The sequence below is a fragment of the Protomyctophum parallelum genome (genome assembly GCF_964188405.1).
Source record: "Protomyctophum parallelum genome assembly, chromosome: 19".
In the NCBI taxonomy this organism is placed as follows: Eukaryota; Metazoa; Chordata; class Actinopteri; order Myctophiformes; family Myctophidae; genus Protomyctophum; species Protomyctophum parallelum.
The window spans coordinates 35,347,614-35,362,994 of NC_139717.1; the positions used below are offsets into that span (position 1 = coordinate 35,347,614).

The 15,381-nt window shown below is 51.0% G+C and overlaps 1 protein-coding gene across 3 annotated transcripts in view; it reads right to left on the reverse strand.

Moving 5' to 3' along the window:
- Positions 1–325: 325 nt before the first annotated feature.
- nhsl1b (NHS-like 1b) overlaps positions 326–15,381 on the reverse strand; it is a 123,137-nt gene continuing 108,081 nt past the window's right edge. The window contains exons 4-9 of one of the 3 annotated variants that reach the window (XM_083790359.1): positions 14,725–14,935; positions 13,012–13,143; positions 7,007–10,447; positions 5,048–5,174; positions 2,804–2,842; positions 326–2,067 (exon numbers count right to left, since the gene is read on the reverse strand). In XM_083790359.1, coding sequence (XP_083646485.1) covers positions 1,392–2,067; positions 2,804–2,842; positions 5,048–5,174; positions 7,007–10,447; positions 13,012–13,143; positions 14,725–14,935 — 4,626 coding nt within the window. In that variant the 3' untranslated portion in view covers positions 326–1,391. The remainder of the gene's footprint in view (positions 2,068–2,803; positions 2,843–5,047; positions 5,175–7,006; positions 10,448–13,011; positions 13,144–14,724; positions 14,936–15,381) is intronic. The other 2 variants (XM_083790360.1, XM_083790358.1) reach the window with 2 other exon arrangements.

The following is a 15,381-nucleotide window of genomic DNA, read 5'->3' on the forward strand; positions in this document are numbered from 1 at the left end:
AAAAAAATGTACAAAGTATTTGAAAATAAGTCTAATTTAATTTTACTTAAAACACCTTTCTATCTATTTACATAAAGAACCTTGTAAAACTGCAGAATGAAAATCAAGAAATCTAGCGATCTTAATCATTTAAGCCCTAGAAGGTTCTTGTATGTCTCATCACCTTTCTTAAATCTGGACCATATGCATTCTGATCGCAGAAAAAACTAACACAAATTCCAGATTCACATCAGGATAAACAGCAGGCTGTTTAATTCTAGAGCTCTTTGGTAACCAACATGAACATAAGCGGAACAGGAAAGAGATGTTTTTGCTTTTCCCCCATTAATGTAATTCATAGTTTAACATTTTTAAATTCACACTTTATTTCCAAACATGTGAGTCATGACGCCACTGGTTTAATAAAACAATCTTTAAACACATAGTTGTTTTTTAATGTCACCAACAAACAAAGATAAAGGAACATATATGAACAATGCAAACTCTACAAACTCAAAATCAATGGTTTTGTGTACACCCAACCATTGCCCAATTCATGACCACCACTAGGGGGCAGCACTTTGCAGCCCTCACTAGAGGGCAGCACTCTGCAGGTGCCATTGACCACTGAAAATACCAGCTCTGCAAACTAAACGGCTTGCCTCAGAAATGTAAAGAGAAACATGGCAGGAACGATAGATGGAACTGTACCTTGGAGTTATCTGTTGTACCTTATATAACTTTCCAGATATTCATTCCAGAGTATGGGTGTTTTTAAGACAACACTAGCAAGCTATGGTGTTGTAAAATGTCCTATAAAGCTAATAGGTAAGAAGCAGAAAGCCGAGAAGATCTAAAAGGCAAGGCCCTTAGCATACCCTTCCACTCTGTTCAGGCAGCTCCAGCTACTTAGCACCACAGCAGCAATATTAAACTAAACAACTCCTCACTTTTCAATTCCTTCATTTCACATTAGCTTGCCACTATACTTATCCTTTAGAGAAACCATTACAAATGGAACGCGGTCTTCTGCATTTGTTTGGAATCAGCACCAGCTCTAACAGGATAGAGTAAAAATTTGCAAAACAAATGAAAAACTAAACTTGGAACACCAGGCTTAAAACTGTTCTTGTAACACAAAGCATGAGTCATCAACATAAGCAGATTTGATTTGTATGAAATTAGTTTTTGAAAAGCTGAACCAGGTCTTCACATCAGACTAAGTACATCCTAGTCCATGATCGGACTACACCAGACCACACCAGGGCATGAGGAGTCCCTTTGCTTGGACCTGTGGCCAAGGGGTGGTGCCCAGAGAGTTGTCGCTAGAGGGCCTCCTAGTGGCTCCTTGTCCTGCTAACTCCCTGGTAGCCATGAATAAGTTCATCTCCCCATGGGGAGTTCTCTGCTCTTTAACTGCTGCTCTCTTCAGATAAAGTGCCATTAGAGTCTTGGAGCAAAGAGAGAGTCCGGGCTAGGGGACTGGACAAGCTGTCTGTGGTGTCTCCGTATTCACTCTCGGCCAGCTCTCCCTCACGCTCACAGATCACAGTCATGGGGCTGCTTAGGAGACGACAACGTGAGTTATACTTGCTGCTGGCCGCGGAGGGCGGAGTGCGCGAGCGGCCGTACTTCATCCCGCCAACAGGCAAACAGAATGAAGTCGGCGAGGAGAGGGCCAGTCCGTCACTGCGGTTCCACTCATCTGGCACCCTCTTGCTGCGGCCTGGGGAAGCGCAGGGGCTGTGCAGGGCTATTGGCGAGGACGGTGAGGCAGCGAAGGGGTCTAATGCCGATTCCGAGCGTGTCCTCTGGAAACTAGGGGCAGTTGAGCGCAGCATCTCGGTGGCAGACATTCTGAAGCTGGTCTCGGAGCGGCTGCCCTTCTTCAGGAGCAGGGCCTTGAAGGTGTCACTGCTGGTGGCCGACTTGCGGATGTTGCGCTGGATGGAGCCGGACTGGCGGGACAGTGGGGTCACCGGGCTCGGGGACGTCGCCGTGGGAGTGACGGGCGGAGACTGAGAATTGGTCCCCCCCTTTGCCTTGTCCTCCTCAGACTCCTTCCGACCCAGGACCTTCCTCTTGGACCTAAGCAAAGATGCAGAAAGCCAGGTTATTGATTTTTTTGTTGAAATCTGACTGAGCAATTTAAGTGCAGTGTAAGCAGTGTCAAATATTATGGGAGGCGAAGTAGGAGATATGTAAAACAAACAATATGACATACGGTACTCTTGGGAAGGGAGGCACATAAGTTACAAACTTTCATTATGGTACTATATTTGGGCTAACTGACCACACTTAATATAGCTCAGATTAGCTACTGGCATACACAACTGCGACCAGCGTCCCAGTTTGCCATATGTCAACAATGCCCAGAGCGATGGTGCGTCACATTGTAAGTGTTAAAGAAGCACAGAGTGGCATTATTTCCTCAAAAAGGGGAAGCTTTAACTGAAATGAAAACTTGTGTTAAGGAAATTGCAGATACTGCAGCTCTGCAGGAATGCTTAGAGATGGCACAATGGAATTAGACACACAACCTGGGAAACATGCCCAGAGCTTTTTAATCACGAGGACAATCCAGTCTTCTCTCAGTAGGGGGTGCAAAATGAGTTGACTGCAAAACTGTACATAGCATAGCAATAAAGCTGAAGCTAGCATATATGAGATTACAGCTAGGTTTGGGGGGGGGGGGGGGCATAATTAATCTCTGGTCCAGAGGTTGTACTGCAGGATTATTGATGCTATGCAATGCTAGTGTCGCCATGGCGTTTGAAAACAAGGCCAGCCAATTACAGGATGGGGGCTACTTGCCGCTCCGCACCTCACTAGACATGGAGCACCCAAGATCTGCGTTCCCTCGCTGTGCAAGGGGGAGGGAGGGGGCGAGAAGGAGAAGAGGAGAGAAGGAGACAGTGAAAGACCTGGGAAAGAAAGTTGACGAAGGAGAAGGATTTGGTGGTAAAAGTAAGAGGAGGGGATCAGGATGCAGGGAGACCAAACCTTTAATCCTCAGATCAGACCCAGAGACTAAGAGGTTTAAATAAATGCTTCCATCTATTATTATAGAGAATCTACACAGTGGGAGGTCAGTAGGGTAGACGTTACGACAGAACATACACAAGAATTACAACATGAAGGTAGAGATTGAGTCTGGGACGGCTGCAGGAATGTGCACCCACCCATGCCCTAAATTCAACCTCCATTTAACATAGTCTCCAGGGAGTTCCCTCTGCACATTAAAGCATCTGCATTACATAACGTCTCTCTCGCATGCTTCGCTCACACACTCGCAGGAGTTGCATGCAGACACACACTGACTCACACACCCGACTTCACTGAACCCAGACAAGGCTGCTGTAAGCACAGCATCAGAATGACACAGAAAGTTCAAAAACACGCAGATGGACACAAAAAACAGAGATGTTACAAATCCATAGTAGACTGGTAAACTGGTGTGTGTGTGTGTGTGTGTGTGTGTGTGTGTGTGTGTGTGTGTGTGTGTGTGTGTGTGTGTGTGTGTGTGTGCACTCGCTCATGTGTGCGTGCGTGCGTGCATGTGTGTGCGTGCGAGACAGAGAGACACGTTGGGGAAGTGGTGTGAATGACCACAGAGAAGAAGAGGGACATTGAGCGGGTGAGAGCCGGTGGAGAGGGTTGAGGAGAGAGAGGAGAGGAGAAGAGGTAGGCAGCTCGAGGCAGGAAAATAAGGTAAATATATTGAGTCTGGCTGACCTTGGGTCAGCAGATAGCAGCTGGTGTTCGAGTCTCATTGTACACACACAATGTACGTCTATGCATTATTACATAAATGGCACAAAAAGGGCCCTTGTAGTGCACTAGTTGTTTTGGGGGGCACTGTCTGCCACGAAAGCCTAGTTTTATTCCGCACTGGTTGTGTGTGTTTGTGTTAAACTGCCCCTCCAGCACTAACGCTGTGTTATACTGCATACTGTATATATGGGTGAGGAGGAGCATCCATGACCAGAGCCAGTAAAACACACACACATACACTAGTCAAACAGTAAACAAACAACGGGTGCAATGCTTATGCGTGCATGTACAAAGAAGCCTCATACATTTAATTAAAGTGCACAATAAATCGTACTACTATGCTCACATGTGTGCACACTTGTGCTTGAGCATGCACTTACTCTACTCGTGTATTATGCATTGCACACACACACGCACAGTCCATAAATACAACCTCAACCCAAAGCCAGCAGAAATACAATGCCATGAAATGAAATCCTGTGATGTTCAAGAGAGCCGGAATGGCTGAACGTGACCATGAAAGAGACGCGCACACACACAAACACACACACACACACACGCACACGCACACGCACACACACGCTAGTGGGTTGCATGATACATTTATGCATGTTCCCTTTGAAGCACAGAGGCACGCACTGTATGTGCATCATACTGTATGTGAGACTAGCGCAGAGCACGGAGACAGAGTGACATAGAGAGACACAGACTCGTTCTCCCGTGGCTTCTAACCTAGATTAGGGCTAGTGGTGGTGGTGTTGGGGGGTGGGGGGTTGTCGGGAGGCTTAATAATGAATGGACTTGGAGTGACAGCCTGCTCGGAACATGCTACTGTACGTACGTATCTCCCTGCCTGACTCTGGTCAGCCTCAGAATGCATAGCCGATGATGCATCTATATGCTGTCACTGACAGGCAAGGAGCGGACCGTACGGACAGACGCTATTCATCACTATTGGAATGGGACAGCCCAGGCTGAAGTTATGACTGGTAGGCGGAGGGCAGGGCAGGAGAGGAGAGGAGAGGAGAGGAGGAGAGGGGGTGGGAGAGGAGAGGCGGAGTGTTAACAAGGATGGAAGGATGGAAGGTTTAAAGGTGACATGTTGAGGGTAATGACTGACAGAGAAATTGAGGGATGGACATAAACACTGCACAGGGAGAGAGAAAGAGAGATCACGATATTGGAAAATCTAACAAGCAACCTTCAAAAAAATGGAAACAAACACCGCCGGAGAGGATAAAAGATGAGGACAGTTTGAGTTTTGCCGACGTGTGAACGGCGAAGCGAAACGTACCTGTGGATGGCAGCGAAGAGGTCCTCTGTGGTGCGGGGCCGCGTCGGGGTCACCATGTCCCCCCGACCGGCCCCGTTAGCGGTGCGGGCCGGCGAAGGGTCACCCGTGCTGGAGTCAAACACGTCACCTGGAGCAGAAAGAGCGAGGCAGGGGCAGAGTCACACACACGTGTTCATGTACATGACAAACACCCACACACATGATGCAGCACTTTGACACGCAGCAACATGTACACAGGTTGCGTTCCCCCCCCCCCAGCAAAGGTCAGACGCATTACCGGCAGAGTGACGAGTGACAACCTACACACACACACACACACACACACACACACACACACACACACACACACACACACACACACACACAGGTCAGATATCCTTCGTCCCGTAGCGAGCAGAGACCTGGATGCCAGTGAATGGATGCTGAGGTGGTGTGTGTGTGTGTGAGGTTGATGCAGGACTGTCTCCTTACATTCTCTTTCTCGCTTCAGAAATATTCCCCTCTCCTTCTATCCGGTCTTTCTGCACTTTGCATTCTGCTCTCTCTCGCATCTCTTGCACCTCGCTCGCATGTGCCTGCACTTCCACTAGCCTGAACCGCTGCAGGCAATCTCACGTTACGCCACCTCCCCTCGGAGCCCCTCCCCTCCCCCTAAACACAGCTCCACCGGTACACTTGCCCCAGAGAGAGAGAGAGAGAGAGAGAGAGAGAGAGAGAGAGAGAGAGACAGAGAGAGGAGAGACAGAGAGAGGAGAGAGAGAAATTGAGGAGAGTGGTGGAACAGGGAGGAAAGCAGGACAGAGAAAAGTAACACAGGACAGGACGCAGTGAGCTTGATAAGAGGGAAAGGGAGAGTGAGGGAGTGAATACTTGAAAACCAGGATGTGGGGGCTGGAAAAAAGATGAGCTCAGGAAAAAACAGAGGAGGGGAGAGGGAATGGCAGCAGGAGCCATAGCAGCGAGAGGAGAGGAGAGGAAGGGAGAGAGAGAGAGAGAGAGAGAGAGAGAGAGAGAGAGAGAGGGAGGGAGGGAGGGAGGGAGGGAGGGAGAGAGAGAGAGAGAGAGGGAGGGAGGGAGGGAGGGAGGGAGGGAGGGAGAGAGAGAGAGGCTGCGGCAGTTGTGGGTAAGCCTCTCTGAGAGAACTCGGAGTGGAGGAGGACGAGGCAGGACAGCTGGCTATCTTGATGGCTATCTTGATGACATTCAATAGATTTTCACCATATAGAGGGGAAAGTATTCAATCTATACCATGTTTAGCCACAGGATTTTGAAGCTTTTAACTTCACCAAACAAAGCCCCAAAGCTAGATAAAATGCCCCTAAGGAAACTAGCAGTAAAACCTGAGTTTATGGCCCAAGTGATTTCATCCCATAAAAATGCAGTCCTCTGAAGAATAAGGTTTTGCTCACATTAAAAACAACCTATAGAAGGTTTTTCAACTCACCAATTCAACCTTCCTTTTCTCAATCTTCACACAGTTTTATACCTTGTTATCTTCACAGTCAAACTGCAGTCAAAAATAGTAACACTGGGAAACTATCAGAGGCAAGCTCAGCCTGAGTGCTGGCCTCAATAACTCACCAGCACCACCCATCAATATTAGCACCATCCACATTTTTATCTTGACGTTATAATATAATATTATGACATTATCATTTGGATATTTGTCTTGAAAAACAACTGCAGTTAAACATCACTGACCAATGTAAACCTTTTCATGGCAAGGACCCCCAAAATTATTTGTATTTGGCTGCGGTCCCCCATCTCAAAATATTTAGATCCAGGGACCCCCAGAAGCAAAGATTTGAGTAAAAATGTTGAAAATATCAAAGATTTGCACGCATTTTCATGATTAGCCAAAGTACAAATGGTTAAGTAAAGTAAAGTAAAGTAGTAAGTAAAGTGGTTAAAATTGCTTTCCCGGTTTTAACGTGTTAAGTACATTTCAGTGAGACTCACCATTCTCATCCTCCTTGGAGCTGACAGATCCTGTGGTACTGCTCGATCCATCTCCGTCCTCTTCCTCATCCTCCTCTTCGGGTTCCACTTCATCGCCTCCTTCTTCTTGGGCGTTTCCATTGAAGCCTTGGCTGTGGTCAGGACTGGTGTCCTCGTCTGTGGAGCCAGGGAGCCGGGTGCCCTCTCGGGTCTCTGTGGATGCCTCACAACTGGTTGTCAGAGATTCAGGGCACACTGATGATGACTCGGCTTCCTGTTCCAGTCTCACACATTCCTTGTCTTTCATTTCATCGTGTTTGCCTCTATGCGGGGCGTCCACTTGGTCTTCAGTGGAAACATGGTTGGTCGTCTCCTGAAACTGAGTGGGCAGCGGCTGGCCACTGGTTTTTGGTCGTTGGCCAAATAGTGGGCCGATATTGAAAAGCTTGGGCTTCTTGGAGATTACAGGGGGCTTCTGTTTGACGGGAGAGCTTTTGGGGGTCTCTGGGGGACTGGACATCGGTGTACCCTCTTCCCCCTGCTTTTCTTCCACTTTTCTGTTTGAGAGGCTATGGCTATGATGCTCAGAGATACAGTTAAGGATGGTGACATCTGGCGGTGTGTCTGAGCTCCTGCGGTCTGGTGATAACTTCTCTAAGAGGTTTAGAACAGGTGACGAGGAGGACTTGCGTGGGCTTTCCACAAGGGAGGAGCCGTTTGTCAAGGGAAGCACCGTGGGCTGTTCCTGGGATTTAGACACCTGTGGGTTCTGGGATTTAGACACCTGTGGGTTCTGGGATTTAGACACCTGTGGGTTCTGGGGCTTTAGACTCTGTGGGGTCTGGGGCTTCAGACTCTGGATGAGGACTACCTCCGTCTCCAGAGCCATGGCATAGTCCACCTCACCGTTGACCGGCTTCTCTGGTCGCTTCACTGAGCGGAGTTGAACACTCTGCAGCGCAAACGGGGTTATGAGGGGCTTGCTGTCCTTGGTAGGGCTGTTGGTCACAGCTGGACGAGAAGCATCCCTCGTTGCCTTTGGAGCAAAGAGGGCGGCAGAAGGCGGAGCAGGGGCTGGGAGAGGGGGAGGTGGAGGGGGTGCCATGGGTGGGAACGGGGGGGGAGGAGGAGGGGGAGGACTGAGAGATCCATTGAAAGACTGGCTAGGGTGGATGAATGCGTCGGGGGAAGGCGGAGGGGGGAACTCTGGGGAGGTTGAGCAAGGGGGAGGGCTCAGAGCGGTGCCCTGCGGGGTAGTGGGTAACGGCGGGGGTGGAGGCGGAGCACTGGGGCTGGAGGTTGGAGGCGGAGGGGGAGGGAAAGAAGGAGGAGGTGGGTGGGGAGCCGAGGACGTGGGGGGTAGGGGGGGTGGCAGTGGGGGCGGGGGGCCGAGGCTCTTGAGTGAGTCCGAGGTGTTGGAGGAGAGGGAGGTGGAGGAAGAGGAGACGGAGACGGAGGAGATGAGCGAGGACTTCCTCTCAGGCACTTTTGGCTTGGGCCGGCCCCCCGAGGGAGACATAGATCTCACAAAGGAGGGCACGGGGGTCCCGGCAGTGGGGGTGTTGGACTGGCTGGAATAGCCGCTGGAGGGGGAGGTGAGTCGGTGAACTCTGTCCGGAGACGAAGTGTTGGTCTTGGCCTTCACGGTCACCCCTCCGTCCTGACCTGGGGCGACCGCCGCCTGGTTGTTGTTGGCATGATGAACGCCACCTCCATTCTGTTGTTCCGCTAGGTGAGGACCAGTGGACATGTTAGCTGTGGCGTGAGCCGAGGTCTCCGGTGTCCCCTGATCGCCATGGTTACGTGGATAGTCTATGTAGTAGCCCCAGGACTCTGCGTAGTCAGAGCGCAGACTGCTGGTGTCGCTGTGAGCCGGAGTCACGTGGCACAGGGCGTATACATTAGCCGCACCGACGCCGTTAGCATTGACCATTAGCGACGCTGCCGAGCTGGCAGCACTGACGCTACTCTGACTGCGAGGACGCAACACCCAGGGGTCGTCATAGTCACTGCAGGGGCTGTGGGAGGGCGACGACGGGGACGCGCCGCTCCCGTTACCACCCCTCAGCCCCATCTGGAGGCTCTGCTGCAAGCTGGCAATCAGGGTCTCATTGAGCACTGCCCCGTTCTCGTTGGCTCCGCCGATGGCACTGACACCTCCAAGGGGCTTCTTCCCGCCGGGCTTGCGCCGGAGGGAGTCGGTGCGAGCCGGGGGCAGCGGGGGCTTCTTGGACTTGCGAAGAGAGATGCTGCGGGACAGGGAGCGGTCGCTGCACACGCTGCTGGTGTCGTCCTGGTTGGCCATCTCCCGGCACTCATACATGCTGTGCCTGGTGGCTCGCCCGGCCGCCGCCCCGTGGCCCTGGCCGCTGCCGTGGCTGCGCTCTCGCAGACCGGAGTCCAGGTGCATGGAGGTGTAGTAGCCGTCGTTGTCCTGGGAGTAGAGGGAGCTGGAGTCTGTGGTGGTCCTGGAGGACATCTCCAGGCTGCTGTATAGCTGGTTGATGGGGGTGGAACAGCTGGAGGTCAGAGGGCGGCGCGGTGCCACCACGTTCTCGGGTGTGTCATATATCCACTGTTCTCCCGGCGGCGGAGTGGCCGCTAGCGTGCTGTGGCTGTGTACACTGCTGTCCGAGCGGCCTGATTCGCTGGGGGGCGACGAGACCACCAGACCGCCATCTTGCGGGCCGTGTGTTGGGGTTGAGGTGGCCAGCGCTGGACAGGGGTTGTGGGTGAAGGCAGTGGAACTGGAAGTCAAGGTATTGCTAGAGGTAGCCAGGCTCAGGGGCCTCGCCGTGGGGTAGGCTGAGGCTGGGGAATAGCCAGCGGTATGAAGGGCTATGACTTCCGTGGAGCTGGACAGGGTAGCGTTGGGGATGATGGAAGTCGAGTAGGCAGCATGTGGAGAGACCACACAGGCCGGGCCTCCTCCCCACTCTCTCGCCTGTGACCCCCTCACCTCCTGGGACTTGGGCCTGGGCAGGGTGGCGGTCCTGGGGGCGTTTCTCAGGTGCACCACTGTGTCGTCCACCTGCAGCTTGCCGATCTGCCTCTGGGGTGTGGTTTGACCTTCTGACCTGATGGGGGTGCTGCTGTAGAGAGGGTCAGCGCTCAGGGACACCCTGGCACCCTGTCGGGGCAGGCTGTGGAAACGAGAGGCGTCTCTGTTCATGTGAGGAGGCAGCACCAGAACGCCGGAGCAGTCACTGCTGGAGACAGATATGCTCCCAGTCGAGGTCGACGTCGAAATGCCAGCCATCTGGGCAGCGATGCCCTGTCCCCTCTGAGCCCGGATCCTCCTCATAGAAGGGGGAACAACCTTCACCTCCTCAGTCTGGCAGCCGGAGTCACGGGTGTCGGAACGCCGGAGCGCCGAGTTCACGCTCCCAACTCGACCCAGCGTTGAGTACTGTCCTGGGATGAACATGGAATGTGGCCGCAGTTCTCCACCACGTCCTTTTGCTGCAAAGAAAACAAAAGCAAAACAAAAAAGGGAGAGGACATAATGAGTGACAATAATAATACGTCCTGTTCTTCGTCTAGCTTTGTCTCTTAATTTTCTCTGTCACGAATACGATGCCTCCTGTTCTCTTCTGGCAGATTGTCCATCACATTAGCTGTTCAGCACATTAGTGGCCGCTAATTAATTTGATTTGTCATAATTATGTCTCACGCATTAATAACCTCTGGACTTCCTGAGAGAGAGCAAGAGAGAGAGAGAGAGAGAGAGAGAGATTCTCTACTATGCATTCTCTCTTTTCTGGCTCCGAGTCTGGCTCTGTCTGATGGAAGAGTGAATTAACCCCCAGGGTATGGGACAGACAGCTTGGCCACTGGGCAGCCAAAAAGCACATGCACTGTTGCACATGTGTGGACACAGAGACACTACACACAGAGGCACAAGCGCAAGCACAGATACATACATACAAATGGCACATGCACAAATATGTGGACATGCTCATGCACATTGTCACACAGTCAGCCACGGACTGACACACACACACACACACACACACACACACACACACACACACACAAAAGACGCGTGCACACTCACCCCAAACAACTTAAGTGCATACTGACGCATAAACAAACAAATTGAGGAACGGGTTGGAACGCAGCATGTCTGATCTGCGTCTCCCATCTGTGGTGGCTCTCCCGTTGATGCTCATACTCTTTTCTCCCCCCTTCCCTCTCTCTCTCTCTCTCTCTCTCTCTCTCTCTCTCTCTCTCTCTCTCTAACTCTCTCTCTCTAACTCTCCCTCCCTTACACTCTCTCCCTCTTTGGCTACAAGCAAGAGTGACAGCCCCGGCTGCTGCCGTCTGCCAGAGATTAAGCTGCAGGTCTACTACTTCACAGGCAGCTTTGGTGCAAGGAGAGGGAGGGATAGAGACAGAGACAGAGACAGAGACAGAGACAGAGACAGACAGACAGACAGACAGACAGACAGACAGACAGACAGACAGACAGACAGACAGAGTGGGGGGGGGGGGGGGGGGGGGGCAATTACCCTGGCCCAGTAATCACATCATTCAGAGCAATGTCTACCATCAGTCAGTCACTAACCAGTCTTTAAAAGCTCCTGTCCTCTCAGCACTGACTGATCATTATTATCCTGCGTGAGAAATGACATTCACTTTAACCTACAGAATCTGCGCCGGCTCACAGTTGTGTAAATAAACAGCAGCCCCGTGGAGCTGTCGGATGCAATGCAACTTTAGACGCCCGAGTGATAGCTTAACCGCCCTCCAGTTGACATTATATGGGGGCAGTAGCGTTAAAGGGCTGCTCGGAAACATCCTCCGTTTCTTATCCAGTCGTATTCGGAGCGGGCTAAGGTTTCACTGGGGCTTTTTGGAGCTGTTTGTGTGTGAAAAGGGGGAACTGGAGCATGACGTGGGGGTTATCACAACAACAGCTGACAATAACAACCCCAGTGTGTGATAGGGGAAACATTCACACCCCTAGCATGAGTATCCGAGGAGCAGCTGAGGGAGAATCTGTCGAGAAGGATCTGTTGAGAAGCTGAGGCCCATTTCAATGTCTTGTGACTGTCTTGTGTTCTCAGAGGCCCTCATAACTTGGGATTCATCAATAGAAACACAAACCGCACGCACACACACACATATACACACACACACATGCACGGTCGCACACTCTCACACACACACACACACACACACACACACACACACACACACACACACACACATTGATGAAAAACAAGCAACACACACACACACACACACACACAATAGTAAAAGCACAACTTTAAGGTTTGGCATGCCGAGATTATCAATAGACTGCAGGATGGATCCTGAATGTATGTAACTTGTATTATTTATACACTTTTGCAGTGTATCACCCCAGGTCCCAGGATTGTAACACAAATACTGACACACAAACACAATCACAGGAACACACAACAACAAGGAAGAGTGGCAGCATGAGAGACATGAACCCAGAGGACGATGGGGTCGTTCATCTTTAGGAATGCACTTGGTTTCTTTCCTCATTATTGCCTTTCCAGGTTGCAAAATGTAAAGAGAAAAACGCTACAGTAGCAGAGGTTTCTAAAAGAACAACAGGCAAGATGGATGGGAAGCAGACTCTGAGCGAGTCCTAGTCCTTAATGAGACAGCAGGAAGGCGTCCGAAAGGCTGCAGCTAAAGAACCTAAATGGACTGAGTGAGTGAGGAGAGGATGAAGCAGACTGAGAGCAGATGAGGATATTCACTGTGTGGAATGGAACCAGGGAAAGACTATAAAGAACTACAGGGCCATGTTCCAACACTGCAGCTTTTTGCACGCATCCCTCCTCCCTTCCTTCAGCTTTCATTTTCCAAGCCCAATTTGATGGGCCCGGTAGTACAACACCGCGCTGGGCCCATTTTGTCTCCTCGCAATTGTTATGTCAAATAGGTGTGATGGAAGAAATGAAGGAAGGAAGGAAGGACGCGTCCAGAGTGTTGGCACAGGTCTATGGACAGTAGAGGGCGGCAGGGAGCCCCACAGGCATCCATACCTATCTCCAGGTTGAAGTTGTCAGGCAGCCCTGATATAGTCTTTCTGCGTTTGACCTTCTTGGGCCGGCGGGACACGGTGTCAGTGTTAATGAGGGAGCGCCGGATGCTGGCCTGCCGGTCAAACACTGCCCCTGGTGGCCGGGAGGGCGAGAGCAATGGCAGGCAAGACACACACGGGCAAATACAGCAGCCGGTTAGTGGAGGGGAAAAAATAAAATAAAAGCTACAAAAAAAGAAAGGCTATAAAAAAATTAAGATAAAATAAAACATGCCATAAAACTAGTGGTTTTATTGAAATAAAACATGCAAATGTGAATGATAATGGTACAGAGAAAGCAATGATGGTGATGAAACTAGACATGAGTACTAGCTTATACCTCACACGTGCACATGCATGCGTGGGAGAACACACACACACACACACACACACACACACACACACACACTCTGTGTACTCCCTAGCTCTCTCTCTCTCACTTTGGGACCTGCTCTTTCTGAAATAATAGGCTACTTACACTGGCAACGCACAGTCTCCATCGCTCAGCTCTCTCTATCTGACTGTCTGACTAATTAAATGTGACAGGAGATAAAGTTAACAGGCACTATCAGTCCGCTCCTTAGTGTGCACACACAGGAGTGTCTGCCGGGTCGTATTGATAAAGAGTGTTGACATTGACGTGACCCGAATTGAGCTGTTCTGAATCCCGCAGCTGATAACACGTCTATATCTGCTCTGTCTGATACATGTGTGAATGAGTGGCAGTATACTACCGATGCTAATGTAGCGCCGTCCGTAACCGGGACTGACAAGACTGGCAGGTGTTGTGTGTGCATGTGTGTGTGTGAAATACTGTACGTACACACAGACCCAGTTCAATGCATGTGCATGTGCCAGTGGGGCTACAAACTGAGTCATGGCTGGCAGACCGCAGTAACCAACATGACGTGTGCGTGCGTGCGTGTGTGTGTGTGTGTGTGTGTGTGTGTGTGTGTGTGTGTGTGTGTGTGTGTGTGTGTGTGTGTGTGTGTGTGTGTGTGCGTGCGTATCAGAGAGTGTGTGTATGTGTATTTGTGTGCATGCTTGTGATATTCATCTGTCAAGCGCCCTGCAGTTTGACATGCAGTCACTGAGAAGCCCTGACCTTTGGCTATGCTGCCTAGCAATTTACACACACACACACACACACACACACACACACACACACACACACACACACACACACACACACACACACACACACACACACCACACACACACACACACACACACACACACACACACACACACACAGAGGAGAGTGAAGGTCAGTTTGTGGGAGGGGAGATAAAAACGGAATAGTAAAGGAGACGAGGCTGGCAGACATACAGCTTCATTCACTGTGGCTGGGCAGATACAATGTATCCACTCAAAGCACAGAAACATCAACGGATGTGTGTAGCTGGCAGTGAAAAGGTTAATAATGTAGTAGTAGTAGGTGAGGAAATTAGATTGGATGAGGCCAAACCAGCCTCAAATGGGAAGGCCACGCTAACGAGACCAGGTGGGTGGTGTGGGGCGGCGCTAGAACATGACACGGAACTAATATATTTTATGATGAATGACGGCAGCGCTCACAGGGCCTGGTCACTAGATGTCCAAAGGGTGAAAGGAAAACTAGATGTCCAAAAGAGCTAATCAGATGACTGGAGGAGGGCGGTTGGGGGTGTCCTACCTGTGACGTTGATAGGGACAATGTCTGTGGGCACGTTCTTGGCCACCTGCCTCATCTTCTCCTCCGGGGTGGGCAGGGGGGGCGGGGCCTTTCTCCACGCCGCCTGTCCGTCAGGCACGTCCACGCCGTCCTCCTCCTCGTCGTCCCCGCGGGGGGTCTGGGGCCTCATGGAGAGCAGGGACTTGTTGTCCTCCGCCGACGAAGCCGTGGACTGCATGGGGGGAGAGAGAGAGACAGAGAGAGGAGGTTAAAATGAGAGAGCCTGATTTAACCTTGTTGATCAACTGTCTTTGAGATTGGGCTTCAGGCTACACACCTGAGCCTCTGAGGAGAGGACAGGTTTGTGTGTGTGTGTGTGTGTGTGTGAGTGAGTGAGCGAGCGTTGCACATCTGTGGCTGCTCTCTGTTTACTACTAATCTTCTTCAGAGCAGTTGAGCGCACCCAGAGACACACACTCATGGTTTATTATGTATCGAAAGGCTGTGACCTTTAGAAGACGGGGGTGCAGTAAACATGTTCATGGTCAATCACACCCGAATGGTTGCATGTGCGCACGACACACGTGCGCGCGCACGCACACACACACACACAGAAAAAAAGCTGAGGTTGAGAGATGAGGGTGAAAAACAGAGCGAGGAGAGAGCGAACCACTCATG